Genomic DNA, 20,569 nt, shown 5'->3' on the forward strand with positions numbered 1-20,569 from the left:
TCTTAAAATGAACTATCTTAATCTCATTATCACCTAGCATAGCTTATGTTTTACTGTATTATTGATAACACTTTACATTTCATACAGAAGTACCACACTTAGTGTTAGTGAAGATTCTAAATCCCATTATCATACCCTAAGTACATAGCACAAACCAGCTACATTGACAACCAGCAGGTAACAGAATGCTCATCACTCATGCCAAGAGTGAGCTCAACTGCAGCTTACTAAAAATAGAGTAGCAGACAAGCAAATTCATAGATGCTACCTGCTCAAATCCAGGAATGGAAATGAGCCCCAACAGCTCCTGATGCCTGCAGTCCTAAGGGAGAGGAAAGTGAAGGCTGGATCTGGCTTGTAGACTAATATGGTCACCTAGGTAAAATATTCTCCACTAAAATCCATTCATTTGACCAACACTAGAGAAAGCAGAACATGAGATCTTTATTAGCAGCCACTGAGCTATGAGACAAATCAATCAAAAACAATGAAGTTGCTTGAAACAGGTATATACAGAAATATTATACATAAGCAAAAATCTCATCTTCCAGTCCCAAAGCTAACCTCTTGGAAGAGTGGCCTTGGCTAAGGAGCCAAGATGCACATAAGTTACTGTAATGAAGAATCACAACCACCCAGGAAAGCAGTGAGCTACAGCCACATGGCACTAAAATTTAAGGTATCAGTTTGTAAAGATTCCCTTAATCATAAAAGTTTTCCAATGAAGAAATGTACCCCTCTTTTCCTGTAGGCTTCCAGATCTCTACCCAAGAGACTTGAGTACTTCTATTAAGGCAACTGGAAGCCCACCCTAAGCTTGGGTAGAGACCTATGCTTCTCTCCTAACATGCTATGGGAAAAAACAAGTTTCTATAGTGCTGCTCTTTCCTAAAAGGGAAACACAGCACTCAAAATAAAGCAAAAGGCCACAGAGGGCTCCCTGAGAATCCAGTAGAACTAAGAGAGAACTTTTCCAAACAAACTTTGCAACTGGATCCAGGTGGAACAGTGCCCTGCAGCAAGGAGTAGTGTGTATGTCAATGAGAGGGTCCTGCCTCCAGGAACCGTGACAGTGGCTTCCTGAGCCATCTAACTCATTTGAGAAAACACATGGTGGCCTTGATTCTCTCTATAATCACCCCCATGCAGAAGGATGCATTTACAAGACAAGGTTGAGACATATCATAGGGTAGTCTCTTCCATGGTCCAGCCATCTTTGGCAACTCTACCCACAATACTTCTCTTCTCACTCCTTTGGGAATGGAATGGCCAGGAGTGAACCAAGGATCCATGTGACAGAAAGACAGGTGAACAGCCACCAGAAGCCAGCCAGAATCTCTAGCTGTTAGTCTCTCATTATCACTAGAGAACTGGAAAGCAACACAATTGGTAGAGCAGCAAGAGCCCCAAGGAAGAGTGCTCAGTGATGGTTAACAGATGAAACGGAATTTCATAGAGATTCACTGTTATAAGGAAGAACTATGCAGTCTCAACTTCCAGACTGTGGATATTGCCTGCTTTAAGAAACCTATGTTTTCTTTTTCAGTTCCTCAAACCTCCGGGAAAGATCATCAAAGTCTATGTCCTCTGATGCAGAGGTACTGGCTCCAGCAGATGCTGTTGGGAGTGTGTCTGGCACAGACGGCAACTCTGGCAGTACAAAGTTGTTGTAATTATCCATGGGTCTGGAAGGGGGCTTTGCAGGAGCTTCTGGCTTGGGTCCTAATTAAACCAGGGCAAACAGTACAACGTTACAAATAGCAGAGAAATGACTCAGTCATCCTTTGACAAAACCACCACCCAAAACCCCACAATCCCTTTTGGCAGAGGACAAAAAAAAAAAAAAAAAAAAAAAAAAAAAAAAAAAAAAAAAAAAAAAAAAATCAAACTGCAAGAGAGGCTCAATTGGCAGAGTATTTGCCTAACATACACAAAGTTCTTGGCTTTACTCCAGCACTGCATACAACCAGGAATGGTGGTTTACGCCTATTATGGCCAGTACTAGGAAGGTTGAAGCAAGAGGATAAGGAAGTCCAAAGTCATTAATACTGATACTATTTGATGTAATGGTCTATTCTGTATAAAGCCTTCCCCCTTCTCTTTCAATGTTGAAGATCAAATCCAGGGAGTTGCACATGCATGGCAAATGACCCACCACTGAGCTTATGGCTCCAGCTTCCCAGTGCTGGTATTAGAGATGCACCACTGCACCCAACTTCTCTAGCAGCACTTCACTTCTTAACTTATTGAACAACGACATAAACATGCTTACTTTATGAAAATCCACCCTTATTGTTTGTGCCTATTTTACCTCTGTGCTGGCTAGTTTTATATCAACTGGACACAAGCTAAAATCATTTGGGAAGAGGGAATCTCAATTGAGAAAATACACCCACCAGATTAATGAAAGAGGCCCAGCACTGTGGGGACAATGCCTTCCTTAGCTAGGTAGTTCTGAGTGGTTCAAGAAAGCAAGCTAAGCAAGCCATGAGCTTTCCTCCATGGCTTCCACTTCAGTTCCTGACTCCAGATTCCTGCCCTAACTTTGACAATGGACTGTGATGTGGAAATGTAAGCAAAATAAACCCTTCCTCCAGTTGCCTTTGTTTATTTGTTTGTTTGTTTGCTTGCTTGTTTTTTGAGACAGGGCTTTGGAGCCTGTCCTGGAGACCAGACTGGTCTCAAACTCAGAGACGCACCTGCCTCGGCCTCTGCTTCCCAAGTGCTAGGATTAAAAGCGTGCACCACCACCTCCCGGCTCAAGTTGCTTTTGATCAGGGTGTTTTATCACATCGATAGAAACCTAACCAACACACCAAAAAAATAGTCTCTTCAAAAAACAGCTAGGGTTGGGGACTGGAGTGATGGCTCAGTGATTAAAAGCTCTTCCAGAGGGTCAAGCACCCACATGGCCATTCACAACTGTCTTAACTCCAGTTCCAGAGGATCCAATACTCTTTTTGGTCTCCAGGGGCACAGCATGCATATAAGCATAGACATAATACAACCATATACACAAAATAATAAAATTTTTTTTTAAGTGAGGGAGAGCTGGAGAGATGGCTCATGCATTAAGAGCACATGCTACTCTTCCATAAGACTCAAGTTCAACTCCTACCACCAAAGTCAAAACCACCTGTCAAGCCAGGCTGCCCCCCCCCCCCCCCACACACACACACACACACACACGGCAGGCCTTTAATCCCAGCATTTGAGAGGCAGAAGCAGGTAGATCTCTGAGTTTGAGGCCAGCCTACAAACTGACTTCCAGGACAACCAGGGCTGTACAGAAAAACTCTGTCTTGGAAAAACAAAAAAATGGGAGGGAGGGGAGGGGGAGAGAGAGGGGGAAGGGGAGGGAGAGGGGGAAGGGGAGGGAGGGGGAGGGAGAGGGGGAGAGGGAGAGGGGGAGGGGGAGGGAGGAGAGGAGAGGGAGAGGGAGAGGGAGAGGGAGAGGGAGAGGGAGAGGAGAGGGAGAGGGAGAGGGAGAGGGGAGAGGGAGAGGGAGAGGGAGAGGGAGAGGGAGAGGGAGAGGGAGAGGGAGAAAAAACCATAACACTACAGCCCCAGGAGGGTCCTCCAGCCTCCACAGGGACCTGTAATCACGTGTACAAACCCACAAACATATACATACTGAAAAATAAAACTGTATCTTTAAAAAAAAAACTTAGGTGACTAAAAATAAAACATAGAACTTGGAAGATCGGGGATAGGGAAAATATTTTGTTTCAAAGTAAGAAGTTCTGAGTTCTGTGTTAGACACATTACACTGAAAGGAGGACATGGACCATGGATGGAATGCCATGACCATGGAGAGAGGAATAGGAAGAGAAGAAGGTTCAGCAGCCGTGAAGCTTTCTGAAACACTCACCAACAATCTGTGCAGAAGAAATATTTTTATCACCATTAATGTCATCAACCTGTAAAACACAGATTGTTACCAAAGGAAAAGATAGTAAATGACATCTCTAGACAAAGTATTGATACTGGTACCAGCTCCTGTGTTTTCCAAAAGCTAAGCTGTTCACCAAAAGCAAAAAAATGTGCTCCTAGGAAAATGCCTCCTAGTCTCTCCATGCTTCCCTGAACCACACAGACACCATGCCAACCTCTGAACTGTTAAGCATAGAAAGGAAACCACACTGTGACACTTTTCAGCTTCCAGGTAAAGCAAACTAGTAAATCTACAAGAAACAAGGCCCTTGATAAAAGATCCACCTCATTCCATGAACAGTTGGCCATGTTTTGATACATGGAATACTAAGCATGAGAAAGACTCAGTTTCAGGAGAAAACACATTAGCTAGAGATGAAAACCACTGGGAAGAATGATAAGCAATCTAAGGATCAGGGAGAGCTTCTTAGGTGAGCAATTTACATAGCAAATTCCATACCAACTTGTTTTCTAAGTAAACCTAAGCTGGAAACAGCTCTCAATGGGTTGGTATGTATATGTAAGACTGGCAGAACACAAGTAATTGTGAAGCAGAGCTGCTGTTACAAAGAGCTCAAGGCATCTTTACTACATGAGCCATTTACACAACTTACCCCAAACCCCCAAGCACTAGGGGACTGCACCTGAGGCCTCCCACATGACAGACATACGCCTTACGATTGAACTACTTCCCAACATTTTTTTACTTTTTATTTTGAAACAAGGTCTTATATTTGTGATCTATTTGCTTCAGCTCCCAAACCTGTGTCACAGGTTTGCTCTTCCTATTTTTTAACTGTAAGAAAATGTGAAACCAATGCTACAGCCCCAAAACAACTAACTGGACACTTTTAGTTAAGTCAAATACCATTACCACTTCCCCATGAGTGTTAAAAACTTAAAAAACTGATATTTTAATAAATATATTCTAATATATTAGAGTGGCCCAATATGATTCTCAGACTAGTTAGTAAAAAAAAAAAAAAAAAAAAAAAAAAAAAAACATATATCTAGATTAAATGCTCTAGTAGGACACTACAACTTTCTTTTTCACATTTTTTTAGATGGGCTCATGTAGTCCAGGCTGACCTTGAACTCCTGATCCTCCAAAGTGCTGAGACTACAGGCATGTGCCACCATGCCCATGAGTACTGTAACTTCCTAGGAGCAGCTCCTTCCTGATTCCTGGCTTCAGTGCTGACATAGCATGCCCACCACAAATGCCACCAACAGTACTCCCCATCTCCAGGGCAGTATGAAAGCAACAAAGAATCCCAAAGCAAGAGCAATACCCATACTAAGTTGATCAAAAGTTTGCCTTCCCTGTTGTTATTATTTTGCTCTCTTCATGGGATTCATTCTCCTGCCGTTTATCAAAGAGGCTCAGGCACTTACAGATTCATACGATGGGGGAGTTGCTGGTATCTGAGGTGGGTGAATGTTAGGGAAGGCCTGGTAAGTCCCCACTGGCAATCCACTGAAATCCGACTGCAAGAGAAAAGCAGTATCAGAAACACTGCTCCCAATTTGTAATGTCTGTATGGGATGGGAAGAAATATGTGTGAATACACACACACTGTATGTATGTATGTATGTATGTATGTACGTATGTATGTATGTATATAAAGATCCTCAAAGGAAAGAAAGGCTCAAAAAGATCACATGTGGTCAGAAAACTACAAGCTTAAAGATCTGCAAGGGTTATTTCTCAAATTACTACATCAAGTGATTCTATGTCTGTCTCCAAAGAAAAAATTCAATCACTTTCACCTTAGAAATAACCTACTGTAAAACCAACATCCTGTCAACAAAGATTTTTCATCCTGGTAATAAAGGGAAGTCTTCATTTTCAGAACCAAAACAAACAAAATTACTGGCATTACTGCAACAGGTACCCATGAGTTTAGTAACCTTTTCCTACCACTATATTTACATTTGTCTACTTAAGTACTTAGAGCAGAAGCCAAGGACTTCCCTCAATCTGATATTGTTCCTCAATACACGTTTGGTTACTCAGCGAATACAAATATTCTTATTGTTCTGTATTCCTGGCAACCTACAATTCCTCAGTGTGTTTATAGAGCCCATATGTCCTCTTCTGCAACATTTTCTAAAGCTTACGTCCATACTATCTTTATATGCACATACTTACTGGTCCCTTTGGCAGTGGATATGAGAAGGGAGCATTTGGAGATGGCATGGGCATGGGCATGGGCATAGGCATGGGCACTGGCACTGTTCCATCAGGTCCACCAACAGGGGCTGTGAACCCGCCCCCGCCTCCTCTTCCAGGACCACCTTTCTTCACATCATCTGTAAATCCAACATCAATAAGGTCTGTCTCCACCCCAGTAGGAGCTTCTGCCTAAGAAAAAGACACAAGCACATAATCCATGTCCACAACCACGTTCCCTAGGAAAGTCTAGGGACACGGGACACGACATACACATAAGCATAAAAGTTGTTTGCTCTGGAGTGCTCACAGCATCAGCAAGCACCTGCAAGAAGAGTGAAGGAAGTGGGGAGAACACTACACTGAATGCTCCACCACAGCCTCAGACAATTCCCCAGGAAAAAAGGAAGTCTACAAAGGTCTCCACGAGAAGGAAGAGGACAGAATGTAGAGAGTTTAAAACTCCCTGTCCTGGCCACATTCGGGAAGAAATTGGAAAGAACACTTTCTTCCACAGAGGGCCAGCTCTGAAGGAACACTCAGGTATGTGAGCTTCCATACACTAACACTCCTAAAAGTGAAGGAAAATGCTGCAGTCTGTCCCGGGGGTGTTTGTGTGCTGGAGGTTTGGTTACCACACCATTAAATTTAACTGTTGAATCATTATATTCAGGACAGAGAATTTGTTGTACATGTATCTCTACACTCAGCTTTTTGACCACTACCTGCACATAGCACAATAAATAAACTATGTAGTGTACTTGGTATTTTTTCAATGTTTGCTCTTTGGGGGCTCACCACCCAGCTCCCACATAAATAGAGACTTATTCTTACTTATAAATGCCCAGCCTTTGCTTGGCTTGTTTCTAGCCAGCTTTTCTTAAATTATCCCGTCTACCTTTTGACTCTGGGCTTTTATCTTTCTCTATTCTATATGCCTTTCTTTACTTCTTATTCTGTTGCTTGCTGAGTGGCTGGCCCTCCTCTCCTTCTCCTTTTCTCCCTCCTTCCTCTCTTCTCATTCTCCTTATTCTCTCTGCCTGGCAGCCCTACTTATCCCTCATCCTGCCTAGCTAATGGCTGTTTAGCTCTTTATTAGATCTATCAGGTGTTTTAGACAGGCAAAGTAACACAGCTGCACAGAATTAAACAAATGCAACATAAAAGAAAGCAACACATCTTTACATCATTAAACAAATATTCCACAGCATAAATGAACATTTAAAATATTCCACAACAATGTAGGTCTTGGGATATTGCTATGTACAAGGGGATTATCAATTTCTTCAAGCTCCATGAAAGGCAAATTTAACATGCTTTTATGTTTCTGTCAAGGCTGTGCATTCTCAATCTCATTCATTAAGTGCCCTGTGAGATTTGCAGGTATATTTATTGTTAAGAAGGTACAAGCTGAACAAAGGCTTACACATTTCAACTCAGCTAGTATAAATAATATACACACACACACACACCAGAAGTCCTACACAGAGACTCATTTTCTTTTGTGCTCTGGTATAAACTTACCATGACCACAGAGTCAGGTTCATAGGGTACATTGTAATTCTTGGCAATTTCAATCAGGTATCTCTCCACTAGGATTTTGGGTGGAGCTTCTACACTCAGTTTGTGCATCAGCTGTAATAAAAGATCATGTTAAGAAGCATCTATCTGTACAACCAGCCTAATCCTAACCTGTTTCTTTTTTAAAAAAGAATTAATTATTCTCATTTTATGGGTAAAATTAGAGAAGATCAGAATAAAGATGAACTATGTTTTTTCCAGTCAAAAGGCACATTACAGGACTCATGCTTTCTTCACACTCTCTAGCTATACATGAGACAGGTACCAAGAAAAGATTCAACATTAATGCCTTCCCCATTTCACTCATCCAACCCTTCTTTCCACTCTCCTTCCTGCCTTCCTAACTCACAGAAGATGGAAAAGCAAGCACCACAATCAGGTGTTGGGCAGGGGAAGATCCAGACTGCACTGCCGGCCACACAGTCATCCTCTGACCTTCACTATACTATAAAATACATCCCTCAACTGACTCAACCATGAGCCTACACAACTCAATCCCCTGCTTGTAATAAAACTACCTCTCCCACTAGGTCCTATTTACCAGGTATGTTCATTACCCTATCATTCACAGTCCCAATCTGGTTGGTCCTGCACAACTTGCCATATTCCTTGCTATATTTAGCACAGAGCTGATCAGCAACCTACAAAAAAGAAAAAGAAAATTATAACAGAAACCATTCCCAGGAACAGCTTCACACTTCTTCCTATCAACATTAAACATATCATTATGACTGGGTTTAAAAAAACAATGCCTATAAAACCTTGGTAAATATACATTATTTATTCATCTATCCAGAAAGCAACAATCTAAGTCCAAACACTATCATTACACAAAATAAATACTATAAATACAACAATGAACTGAGCAAGATGGCATACACCTGTAATCCCATTAACTAGGGAATTAGAAGCAAAAGGATCAGTTCAAGGCTAGCCTGGACTACAGGAGACCTTTTCTCAAAACTCCTCTCCCATCCTCAAAAAATAGTAATTTGATGAGGAACAAAAATAGACATTATTCCTACTTTCGGGGAGTCTTATAATCTCTGTGCAAAATAATAATATTATTAATAAAAATAATCCAATAAAGGTCTACCTGCAGCTAGGTCCATGTATACAAATAAGGTTAAGCAACAGAATAAGCAAATATAACATATAAAGGTTTTCTCCCCACCCCCTTCTTTTTGAGACAGGGTCATGCAATGTAGCCCAGGCCGGCTTCTACTCATGCACTCTTGCCTCAGCCTCCAAAGTACTACAATTATATGCACAGACCACCACACCCAACTAAAAAATAATTTGAGAGAAGCCTGTTAGTGGTGGGATAGCCTTATTCCCAGCACTAGGGAGGCAGAGGCAAGCGGATCTCTGAGTTTGAGACAGAGCAAGTTCCAGGACAGCCAGAGCTACACAGAGAAACCCTGTCATGAAAATAAAAACATAAAATAAAAAAAATTTAAGACACAACAGTTGGCACATAAATCTGCCTTTTAGAAAGTTGTTCAAATTCTCAAAACAATGTTCTATACCATAAAGATCTGAAAAGGAGTAACTACTTAATAAAGCCTATTTCAAAACCAGAAGGTACAAGATACCCAGTCAAATAATCAGACTTTTCTAATATTATCAAAAACTACAGAGGCTGGCCATGATGGCACATACCTTTAATCCTAGCACTCAGAGGCAGAGGCAGAGGAGGGTAGATTTCTGTGTGTTCCAGGCCAACTAGAGTGACACAGTGAGACCTTACATAAAACAAAAGCCTACAGACATTACAGAAATTGCTTGTACTCACTATTTTCAACTCAGCCACTTCTGACTGAAGCCGAGGAGCAGCCCAGATCAGTGTAGACACAGATTCAGCCAGACCAGAATCTAGCTCCCTAATGAAGAAAAAAGAAAAAAAAAAAATATATATATATATATATATATATATATATATTTATCTTTTAAAACCAACAAAATCATAGTTTTTATATCATATACCAGAAGGCCTCCAAACCTATTTCACAAATTATACTGGCTTCTGGTAATTGGCATTCTAGCTTTTCATTTCCCTATTTTGCTTCTGGAGAAACAAAAACTAAGTGACCTGCCCAAGTCCACAAAACCTCACACAAGCTGAACCTGGACTTCAGATTCTGAATCGGACTTCAGATTCTGTTTTCTTTTCACTAATAGGCAAAAAGATCCTTGGGAATGTGAAGTAACCTCTTAGTGTTAGTCTACTGCAGATACATGTAGACTGAGATAGTATTACTCCATTCTCAAATTCCAGATTTGTTTAGCCTCTGAGGCAAGATATCTTACTTCATAGACTGGATAAGGCCAAACCGAGCCAGCAGCAGGTCACAGTACAGCTCCAGGATCTCCATGGCCTCCACAAGGTAGTCCTCCCGGATAATGTGCTCCACACGGATTCGCGCTCGCTCATCCTTTCCAGCGGCCAGATAGTCAGCAATCTCCTTCCTTGCTTTCTGAGCCAGTTCCGCTGGGACACAAACCCCATTCCAGTCACACAGCAGTAATGTACTGGAACCTGGCCAGTAGGCAGACTTCCACCCGACAGAGAAGACTGACAAGATTCTTGATGTATGTAACCTATAGTATCCTAGAGCTCCCTTACACATCTACTCTCATCATAACCGCTCTAGAATTCACCCTACATAGATGAAACTATGACATAGGCTGACACTTCCAACTCAGAAGGGATAAACTAAGTATCCAAGAGGGATTTGTTCCAGGATACCTATGGATACCACAATCAGAAGGCTCAAGTGCCCCGGACATATAAAATGGTACAGAATGGAGAGATCATTTATGCTTAGTCTCCTGTATACTTTAAACCATCTCTAGATTACTTATACTGCCTAATATAAATGCTATGTAAATGACTGCTACAATATATTATTTTGGAATAACAATAAGAAGTCTGTACATACTCAATACATTGGCATTTTTCCCTCTCAATATTTCTGATCAGTGTTTGTCTGAATGCACACATATGGAACCCATGGATACAGAGATTACAAATACAGAGTGGTCAGCATTACATCCTCTTCTGTGGTGGTTTGAAAGAAAATGGCCCCCAAAGGAGTGGCACTATTAGGAGGTATGGTCATGTAGGAGTAGGTGTGGTCTTGTTGAAGGAAGTGACTGTGGAGGCGGGCTTTGAAGTCTCATATATGCTCAAGCCATGTCTAGTGAGACAGACCACTTCTTGCTGCCTGCACTCTCAGCTACCTCTACAGCACCATGTCTGCTTACACACTGCCCTGGCCCACCATGATGATAATGAACTGAACTTCTGAACTGTAAACCACCCAATTAAATGATTTCTTTATAAGAGTTGCCATGGTCATGGTGTATCTTCACAGCAATAGAAACCCTAACTAAGACACCCTGTCTGCAACAAAGTGCTTCAATTTAACTATATACAAGAGGCAGACATGTATCCTAACTGCCAAGCTATATGAGAAAGACTCCATAGTACTAGCCTGAAAGATCCAGCTTGGGATGTTGGTAGCTGGTTTAAAAAAAAAAAGGGGGGGGCCGCGGGTCATGATGGGACACAATACTCACTTTTTTTTTTCTCCAACAGTTTAAGACGATTTATGACTAATCTCAAATTGACTCGTAAGCGTTCAGCTTTGAAGCCGGAGCCCAGCATGCTGTCCTGCTCCTCCTGGAAAAAGTAGCAGCATAATGAAGAGTCCAGATCAGTTCAGGAACTAAGACTACTTACCGGCAGACTAGTAACATAAACCAGAGTGGTTTCTTTCCTTTTCTTTTCTTTTTTAGTGGTGGGAATTGAACCCAGGGCTATGCATATACTAAGCACATCTCTACCACTGAGTTATCCCCTCAGCCCCGAGGGGGTTTTCTAATACAATGACAAGATCTAAACATCTTATTTACATATTATTTTACCATTGTTCAAAGAACTGACTGGATAGGAATAAGTGGATATAAAATCTGAAAAAAAAAAAAGAAGAAATCTGGTGATAGATAAAACTAGTATGTAGGTATTGACCACAGGAGTAAGGTGATTAAAAAGACAAGGAGGTCAGGCATTGGTGACCCACACTTTTAGTCCCAACACTCAGGAAGCTGAGGCAGGCAGATCTCTGTGTGAGTTTGAAGCCAGCCTGGACTACATAATCAGTTCCCAGGATAGCCACAGCTACAGAGACAAACTGTCTCAAAAAACAAAAACCCTAAACAACAAAATAAAGAAGCAGGAAGTATTCCTGTTTAAAAAAACAAAACAACAACAACAAACTCTCAAAAATCTCTTTAAAAAGATCACCAAATTTAAAATGTCCTATGTTAATTTCTCAAATACTGCTTCTAAATTTCAGCCTTTGAGAAAAACTACTGTCCAGTATCACAGAAATATCATTAGCATTTACTCAGACACAAAGAGTTATATAAACAGGAACCTGTTCTATAAAATTCTACTATAGAGCACTATTTACCAAGAACTGCACCGACAGCCGTAACAGTCACCATAACCACCACAGGATGTCAGGACCACTGTATATTCTATTTCAAGACAGGACAATTTCTATTTCTCAATTTTATTTCTGGACTCAAAACTTTAAAACAAAGTACTATCCAAGTATAAGTTAGATCTGACAAAATAACTAAGTTCAAACACTGGGGCTAGTATTTATCTGTGTAAAAAGCACTTTTAGAAGATAACAGTATATACTTCCTTTTATGAAATTGCCTCAAGAAACTGTCATACTATATTGGATAACTTGTATGCCACAAAATAACTTTCATCCATTATGCTGAATTTGTTCAATACGTTCAACAAATATTTATTGATTATGTGTCAGACTCTGGCTAGAAGCTGGAAAATAGTTTAAGTAGAGCCTCTGCCTCTCACAAGAAAATTATATTCTATTGAAGAAAATATAGTTAAAATCCAGCAAGCTATAATAGTGTTTGAAAAGGACTATAATTCTAGAGTCTCTCAATTGGGAGTGACTGGAGACATCTTGCACTGTCATAACCAGAGGGGAAGCTATTGCCAACTAGTGGGTAGAGGCTTAGGATGCCACTAAACATGTTAGAATGAACAAGACAACGTCCTTACAACATCTGCCCAAATCCTCAACAGAGAAACCTATTGTAAATAAATGACCCAAATTCTTAGAACAATCGTAATGAAAGGTTCTCTAGATGGCAAAGCCTAAGCTGGATCCTAAAGAACAAACCAGATACTTGTAGAGTGTAAACCTGGTGAGTGGTACAAGTTGACATCAAGACCCTGTCTCAAACCAAAAACTTCCCACGCACAAGGAATTGTATGTGTAAAATCCCAGGTTCCAGAGAACAGAAAGGTTTCTGAGAGTTACACTCCCAATACTCTAGCAGAATATGTGTTGACAAATCCAAACAGCATCCATAATCATTGGTGACTCAAAGAAATCAATGGTGTTATAGAGTTTAGAGTACAGGGGTATGACCTGGTCAGCCACCTGTTTGGAAACTGGTATAAAAGCAAAAGATAACAAAAGTGGGAGTTGTAAGATGGGGGTGAGGGGCATGTCAAGATTTCTGTTGCTCTTAAGTAGTTTTGGATTTAATTCTCAGCACCAATATAGTGATTTACAACTGTCTCCATAACTTCAGTTCCAGGGAATATGGTTCCCTTTTCTGACACCCAGTCATAGATAATTTTTTTAAAAAAACTGAATGAAACCAGACAAAAGCAATATATTTCCTATTATCTATAGTGTATCTATTCAAATGATCGAAGACAATGTGGTGTGAACCCCAGCTACTTAGGATGAGAAGGGAGGGTCATCTGAGGCCAGCACTGAAGCACACCCAAGATCCCAAAAATCAGAAAGGAGGGGACAGGCTATGAGTTTCACATAAGATCACGGAAACCAAAAGAAGAGAAAGTCCTTTTCAAAATACTGAAAAAAAAAGGAACCATCAATCCAGAAACTTTACATCTGGCAAAAATATCCCTCAGAATTAAAAGTGAAACAAGATATGACCACATGAGGGAAAAATGAAAATGTTTTGTCCTCAGCTGTAGTGATAATATTGTTTATGATCTAATAAAGCTTGCCTGAGATCAGAATGCAAAGCTGGCCACAGTCATAGAGGCCAGGCAGTGGTGGTACACACCTTTAATCCCAGCAGCCACACTAGTTAACCATAGAAGCCAGGCGGTGGTATTGCATGCCTTTAACCCCTGCACTAGAGAGGTATATAAAAAAGGAGAAAGGTCTCAGAGTAGGCAATTAGAACTCTTACCTCAGCCTTGGTAGAGGTAAGAGTTCTAGGGTGGCTTGGCTGCTTTGCTTCTCTGATCTTCAGCTTGAGCCCCAATATCTGTCTCTGGGATTTTACTGTTTGTACAACACTCAGCAGAACTGCTCTAAAAGGACTGCCAAAGAAAGGGCCAATGAGATAGCTCAGTGTGAATGTGCTTGCTGGCAAGCCTAGTGATCTAGGTTCATACCCCAGAACCCACAAAAAGGTGGAAGAAGAAAACCAACTCCACAAAATTATCCTCTGACCTGAACACGCACAGCATCACACATGTCAACCCCTCCAACACATGTAAAGATACAGAAATGACAAATTTGTATGAATAAAGTTAATAGGTTGATTTTCTCAACTCTGTTAAACCTGACAGTTTAGAACAAAACCAGTATTTTTATGGTATTTTCAATATACATAAATGTATATTAAGAAAACCATTACTTAAGGGGAGGAAGGTGAAACAACCTATATAATGGTAAGATTTCTACATTCTACCTAAGTGGATAAACACTGAAACTTAGTCTAAAAACTTAGCCATATGTATCATCTCTACAGCATTCTCATGCATCAAGCACACATGTGCACATGCATGCCCTCACGCACATATACACACACTTTAAAATAAAGATTTTTATGTTAGCTCAGCGGTGGTAGGGCACGCCTCTAATCCCAGCACTCGGAAGGCAGAGGCAGGTGGATCTCTGTGAGTTCAAGGCCAGCCTGATCTACAGAGTGAGTGCCAGGACAGCCATGACTGTTCTGCAGAGAAACCCTGTCTCAAAAACAAACAAAAAGATTTTTATTTTTATTCATGTGTATGCATGTATATGTGTATGTTGTGTATGTCACATGTGAGTGGGTGTCCTCTGAGGCCAGATGGCTCATTGGTTAACAGCATACACTGGCTGCTCTTCTAGACAATCCTGGGTTGGATTCCATGCACCTACATGGTAGCTCACAACTGTGAGGGGAATCTGCCGAGTGAGTGCCAGGACAGCCATGACTGTTCTGCAGAGAAACCCTGTCTCAAAAACAAACAAAAAGATTTTTATTTTTATTCATGTGTATGCATGTATATGTGTATGTTGTGTATGTCACATGTGAGTGGGTGTCCTCTGAGGCCAGATGGCTCATTGGTTAACAGCATACACTGGCTGCTCTTCTAGACAATCCTGGGTTGGATTCCATGCACCTACATGGTAGCTCACAACTGTGAGGGGAATCTGCCTTCTTTTTGGCCTATGAGGGGCACCACACATGCACATGCTACACAGACATACATGCAGGCAAAACATTCATACATACACACAAAAAGAATAGTGGTACATACCTAGATTCCCAGCATTGAGAGACAATAAGTTCTCTCCAAATGAGCTACACTAGTTACAACAGAAAATATAGTAATATGCCCTCAAAGTCAGCCAGGCATTGGTAGCGCACACCTTTAATCCCAGCACTCGGGAGATAGAAGCAGGCAGATCTCTGTAAGTCCAAGGCAAGCCTGGTCTACAGAGCGAGTGCCAGGATAGGCTCCAAAGCTACACAGAGAAACCCTGTCTCAAAAAAAATAAAATAAAAACCCAACAACAACAAAAAACAAACAAGCTGCCCTCAAACTCACTACAATCCTCTGCCTCACCCTTCCAAATGCTAGGCTTACAGGTGTGCATAATACCCACCTTCAACTATTTTTATTTATTCGTGTGGTAGCATGTATTTGGAGGCGAGAAGGAAACTTAGGGGGTCTCCTTCAACCTTATTTCCAAGACAGGGTCTTTCACTAATTGGATACATTGGCTGGCCAGTGGGCCCCCAAACCCTCTAGTTCCTACAGCCCCAGGACTGAGATCAGGCACATGCTGACACCGTCACCAGTAAACACTTCATCATCTGGACCTTCCCAGGCCTTCAGTTATTTCTTTGGTGCCAGTGTCACACACACACAACCAAATAGTATAGCATAGCATCTTGCAAAAAGCTACTACTTGTTATGCTGATTAACTATTAGGAAACTTAACTAATATAATTTCCCTAGTTTAACAATTCATATTTTTTGTCATGCTGGGATGAGGATACTCAGGGTCATATATGCTAAGTAAGTGTTCTACCATTAAGCTACATCCCAGCCAAACAAGAGACATTTCAATAAAAGCTGACACCAGCTTTCAAGGAGTTCACAATCTAATCATCACTAAACAATGAACAACTGAAACATGAAGCTTAATGAATGAATGAACTAGCAACCACAATTCCAACTTTCAGTTTTCTATCCTGCTTATACATAAAGACCCTACTGTGATTCTGTACTGCTATTTGTATTTTTATTAGTGTCACATATGGATCATCAGCCTCACTTAGCATGTTAAGCAGCTGTCAATTCCTCATTTTACTCAAATCCTTAACATAATCAAAACTTAGTTTCTCACCACTCAGCTCCTTGGAGCCTTCTGTATCTATATAAATCTTCATTCTTATTAAGAGTAGTGTAAAGGGGGGGATTTAAGGTTAGTTAGGGGAGGAAAATAGAGACTGCTATGTCAAAAACTGCTCCCAAAATACTGAAGTGACAGTGATCTTGAAACCTCCATTACAACACACACAAAACACCCCAGTCAACCAGCTTTAGAGTCCATAGCTGCAAAGAGCTAAGAGAAAAATGAGACAGTGATCTTGAAACCTCCATTACAACATACACACACACACACACACACACACACACACACACACACACACACACACACACACACACACACACACACACACACACACACACACACACCCCAGTCAACCAGCTTTAGAGTCCATAGCTGCAAAGAGCTAAGAGAAAAATGAGACAGTGATCTTGAAACCTCTATTACAACACACACATACACACACAAAAAACAAACAAACAAACAAAAAAAGTCAACCAGCTTTAGAGTCCACAGCTGCAAAGAGCCAAGAGAAAAAGGAGATGCAACAGTGGCAGAACACACACTGGGAAGCTAGGATGTGCTTTTCAAAGCAACACAATCCAACTCCTTTCAAAGTATTCTTTGTACAGTTTGCCAGCAAGTTTACTGTACTTTAATACTACATATTATAATCAAATATTTGAGGACCAAACCAATCAACTGAAATTTCAGAGCCAAATGGTGGTGGTGCTCCCTTTTAATCCCAACACTTGGGAGGCAGAGGCAGTAGGATCTATCTCTGAGTTCAAGGCCAGCCTGGTCTAGAGAGTGAGTTCCAGGACTGACAAGACTACACAGAGAAACCTTGTTTTGAAAACAAAATACAAAAACAAAAAGACTGAAATTTCAATAAAGGAATCATATAACCAGCAACAATGTGTGAATTCACAACAAAGACTAGGCTTCAGAGTCCAAGCACCTTGGGTTTCCAGAAGGAGTCATCAATACTGGAATGAACAGGCATTATAAAGTATCTTTAACTTTTTATTAAAATATAAACACATAGAAGAAAATTCTCAGTGCCTACATGTTTGGTTGGCTTTACTGGGTTGCTTTGCTTTTTCTAAAACAAGAGTTCATTTTAACCTGGGCTGGCCTCAAACTCATGGCAATCCTGCCTCAGCATCTAAGCTCTGGGACAACAAGCCTGCTACAACCACCCAAAGTTCTTAAGACATTTTAAGTTATAGGTGGGGACTATGCACTATTACCCTTTTACCATTTACAATCCTACCACATTACAAAAACTTTATTTGTATGACTGTGTAACAATTTTCTTTTTTGTTTTGTTTTTGGAGTCAGAGTTTCTCTGTGAAACAGTTCTGGCTGTCCTGGAACTAGCTCCATAGACCAGGCTGGCCTCAAACAGAGAGATCTGCCTCCTCTTCCTAACAAGTGTTGGGATTAAAGGCTCGAAACACCTCCGCTGGACTCCTCTTTTTTTAAAGTGGGACATTTCATGAGGTGGGGATGGGGGTGGGGGTGGGGGAGGGCAGGGTGGAGAAAGGAAAGACAGAGAAGAGTTATTATGTAACAATTTTCATACTAATTGCCTGAACTTTTGACTTTTGTAGCATAGCAAGGATGCGGAAATGCGTGTTACTTTTCCTACATTTGAAACGAGTTAGACAGACTACACTTTGTTTTGCAGTTTTACTTTAAACCACAACAGGCTACATGTAATTGGGACTTCATCCTGAACAGAGCTTAAGTTAAGTGAACTGGAGATTCTATAGGTGCAAGTCTTGTAGAAACCAGAGGCACAGAAACAAAAGAGAAGAACTACAAAAAGTCACGGGGGGGGGGGGTGGAGGGGAGGTTTACTTTTATCAAGTGAGAATGCTAAGAAGCTGCGTGACTTAAAAACAAGGATGCTGTGAAGTTCCCCCAGGAAGGTTTGTAGATCAAAAGAGTTTGAGGGGCATGAGTCGTTAATAAATGTTATCAACTAAGGTTTTATTAAGCTGGGAAAATATGTGCATGAGGAAAAATATGACAGAAACGGCATAGTTGATTGTTTTTCAGGATTGACAGAGTTGTTTTCGTAATAAATAAAACAACTAAACACCACGAAAACTTAACAACACAAAGAAAAAAATTACAATCTCCGTTGAGAGCCGTTCAACATGAGACTAAGCAGAGACCGAAAGCAGCCAGTCTCCCTCTGCGGTCAGCTTACAGTCCTAGTCCCGAGCGAGGTCCGCATCCTAGTTCAAGTGCAAGGTACTGAGTGCCACGCCTGACCCCAGCACCGGGAATAGGAGCGCGGGGAACACCGGCTATCCATGTCTGAGTCACCCCGCAGCGACCGCGGCGGGAGACAAGGCCTGCCCGAGAGTCTCGACCGACTACACGGCAGAGGGGTGTCTCCTAGGAGCCCAGGCCATGCCCGCGGGAAGCGGCGCCGGGGAAAGCGACGCCAGCACCGGTGTCAGCGGCCCCACCTCCTCCCGCGACCCGAGCCCTACCTCAGGCCTGACCCCGACTGTCAGGGGTTTCTTTCTTCCCCGCTGACACGGCGCGGAGGGCAAGACCCCCCAGTCTTAACGACGGCTGGGGTCCGGAAAAGGCGGGGCGTAGGACGAAGAGGTAGACCAAGCTGCCATGGCTACGGAGGGCACGCTCACCTGGAGGAATCCAGACGAGAAAACGGAAGACAGAGTTCCGATTAGCCGCTCGGCATCGAAAATGGCGACTTCCTCGACCTCAGCACAGCGAACTCGAGCGGAGGAATCCACCGGGCGTGTTAGCCACGCCCTCCTTCGCAGGGATTGGCTGCGCGCACAGCACCGGGAAGTGTCTCTGGGAGAGCCCAGCGGTTCCCTCCCTCTCGGAGCCCTAACGTCCTGGGGACTATTTCCCACTGCGGAGGCGCGGGACTTGACTTGTGACACATCTTGCGAGGAATTGAGTCACTTTGCTAGGGGTGTGCCTTGCCATTTGCACGGGGCGCGGTGAGGTTAATGGAGGCCGTTCCTGGAGTTCGTGCCCAATACCCTTGTCCCAGATTGTTCTAGCCCCTGGGACTAGAACCGGCTGCAGGCTGCCTAGCAAACATCCCGGGTTTCGTGCCAGCCCCACTCGCCGGTCGGTCGGTCCTGGGACGAGGGCCTTTGAGGAAAGGCTAGGCGGGATTCAGCGCTGCTGACCCGACTCTGTCCCACGGCCTCTGAGCTACCGACGCTGGCCCTCCCTTCCACTCCCACGCCGAGTCTGATTACTGCCTTACCACGCTATCCGGCCTGCACCTTCACTAAGACTCCCTGCGATCCACCTCTGCTGCCACTTGCTCTTATTTCTGTCAGTATTCAGCGGAAATTTAGGGGCTTAGAGTGAAAGAGCCTTCCAGTACTCTTGCTCTTGGCCCTGCTATAGAGGCCACACAGCTACAAAGACCAAAATTGTGGCTTGTCTTGAGTCAGTCGTAAAACAGGGACTGCGGGTTACCGTGCTACAAGGATTGTATGGATTTGAAAGTAATTGGCTTTTAAACATGCGTTTTATTTCACAGCTCTGGGGTTCCAGAACCCCCAGAATACACAATATTTGGTTCCCTTAAAATGTTTGGATTTTTCCCACAATAAATATTTGCAATATTGCAATATAAATTGTACTGCAACAAGATTATGGTATTTGTTGCTAAAAAATTCTTCTCTGACAAAGACGACCTCCTCCCTAAGTCTCATCAAAGTACAGTGTTATGTAAGTTCTCCCTGACGAACAAATTAGTTTATTGGGCTTATTTACAGAACATAGGTAACAAGTCACCCTACACTCCTGTGAGTGGTCACTCTCCCCCAAATAAGGCTGCCCTGGAAAGTCTTTACCCAGCAGAAATGAGATGGAGCCCACTCCCTAGTGGTCCCCAGCCCCTCTAGACCCTCCCCAGGCCACATGCATGCATTTAGGGCAGATTAGGTGATATAGAGTGCCTGTATACCCAAGTGAGGGTTCCAAGACCCTCCTGCCCCCCTTTCTATGCAAGATCTTTGCCTGTCAGGACAGCTAAATTCCTCAAGGTGACTGTTGTTTGGCTTTAAGGATAGTACAGTATCACAGCATTAAAGAAAAAAAAATAATAACATTTTTTAAAAGGGGCTAATTGCTCAGATTTAAGGTGCCTAGAAACACCAAACCA

At 42.2% G+C, this 20,569-nt stretch overlaps 1 protein-coding gene across 9 annotated transcripts; it reads right to left on the reverse strand.

Annotated features, from left to right (window-relative positions):
• Nucleotides 1-424: 424 nt before the first annotated feature.
• Nucleotides 425-19,204, reverse strand: Ist1 (IST1 factor associated with ESCRT-III). 9 transcript variants are annotated; one of them, XM_035442669.1, is made up of 10 exons: nt 19,059-19,204; nt 11,270-11,372; nt 9,998-10,262; nt 9,483-9,570; nt 8,245-8,328; nt 7,631-7,741; nt 6,086-6,298; nt 5,329-5,421; nt 3,872-3,878; nt 425-1,722 (listed from the first exon to the last, which is right to left on the reverse strand). In XM_035442669.1, exons 2-10 carry the CDS (start codon nt 11,355-11,357, stop codon nt 1,529-1,531), a joined length of 1,143 nt encoding a protein of 380 aa, XP_035298560.1. In that variant the 5' UTR covers nt 11,358-11,372; nt 19,059-19,204; the 3' UTR covers nt 425-1,528. The 9 variants fall into 9 exon arrangements, 8 of the variants coding, with proteins under 8 accessions (XP_035298560.1, XP_035298558.1, XP_027261770.1 ...); XM_035442667.1 differs by having other exon boundaries at nt 3,872-3,920; XM_027405969.2 differs by having other exon boundaries at nt 9,998-10,178; nt 19,059-19,203.
• Between the last annotated feature and the right edge of the window lie 1,365 nt (nt 19,205-20,569).

This window comes from Cricetulus griseus, chromosome 3 (assembly GCF_003668045.3).
Source record: "Cricetulus griseus strain 17A/GY chromosome 3, alternate assembly CriGri-PICRH-1.0, whole genome shotgun sequence".
In the NCBI taxonomy this organism is placed as follows: domain Eukaryota; kingdom Metazoa; phylum Chordata; class Mammalia; order Rodentia; family Cricetidae; genus Cricetulus; species Cricetulus griseus.

Coding starts and splice junctions, on each gene's coding strand:
- Ist1 (XM_035442667.1), bottom strand. CDS start 11,357: ATGCTGGGCTCCGGCTTCAAAGCTGAACGCTTACGAGTCAATTTGAGA. Junction 8,329..9,482: donor AAGTGGCTGAGTTGAAAATA/GTGAGTACAAGC, acceptor TCTTTTTTGTAG/GTTGCTGATCAGCTCTGTGC. Junction 5,422..6,085: donor ATCCACTGCCAAAGGGACCA/GTAAGTATGTGC, acceptor TTTCTCTTGCAG/TCGGATTTCAGTGGATTGCC.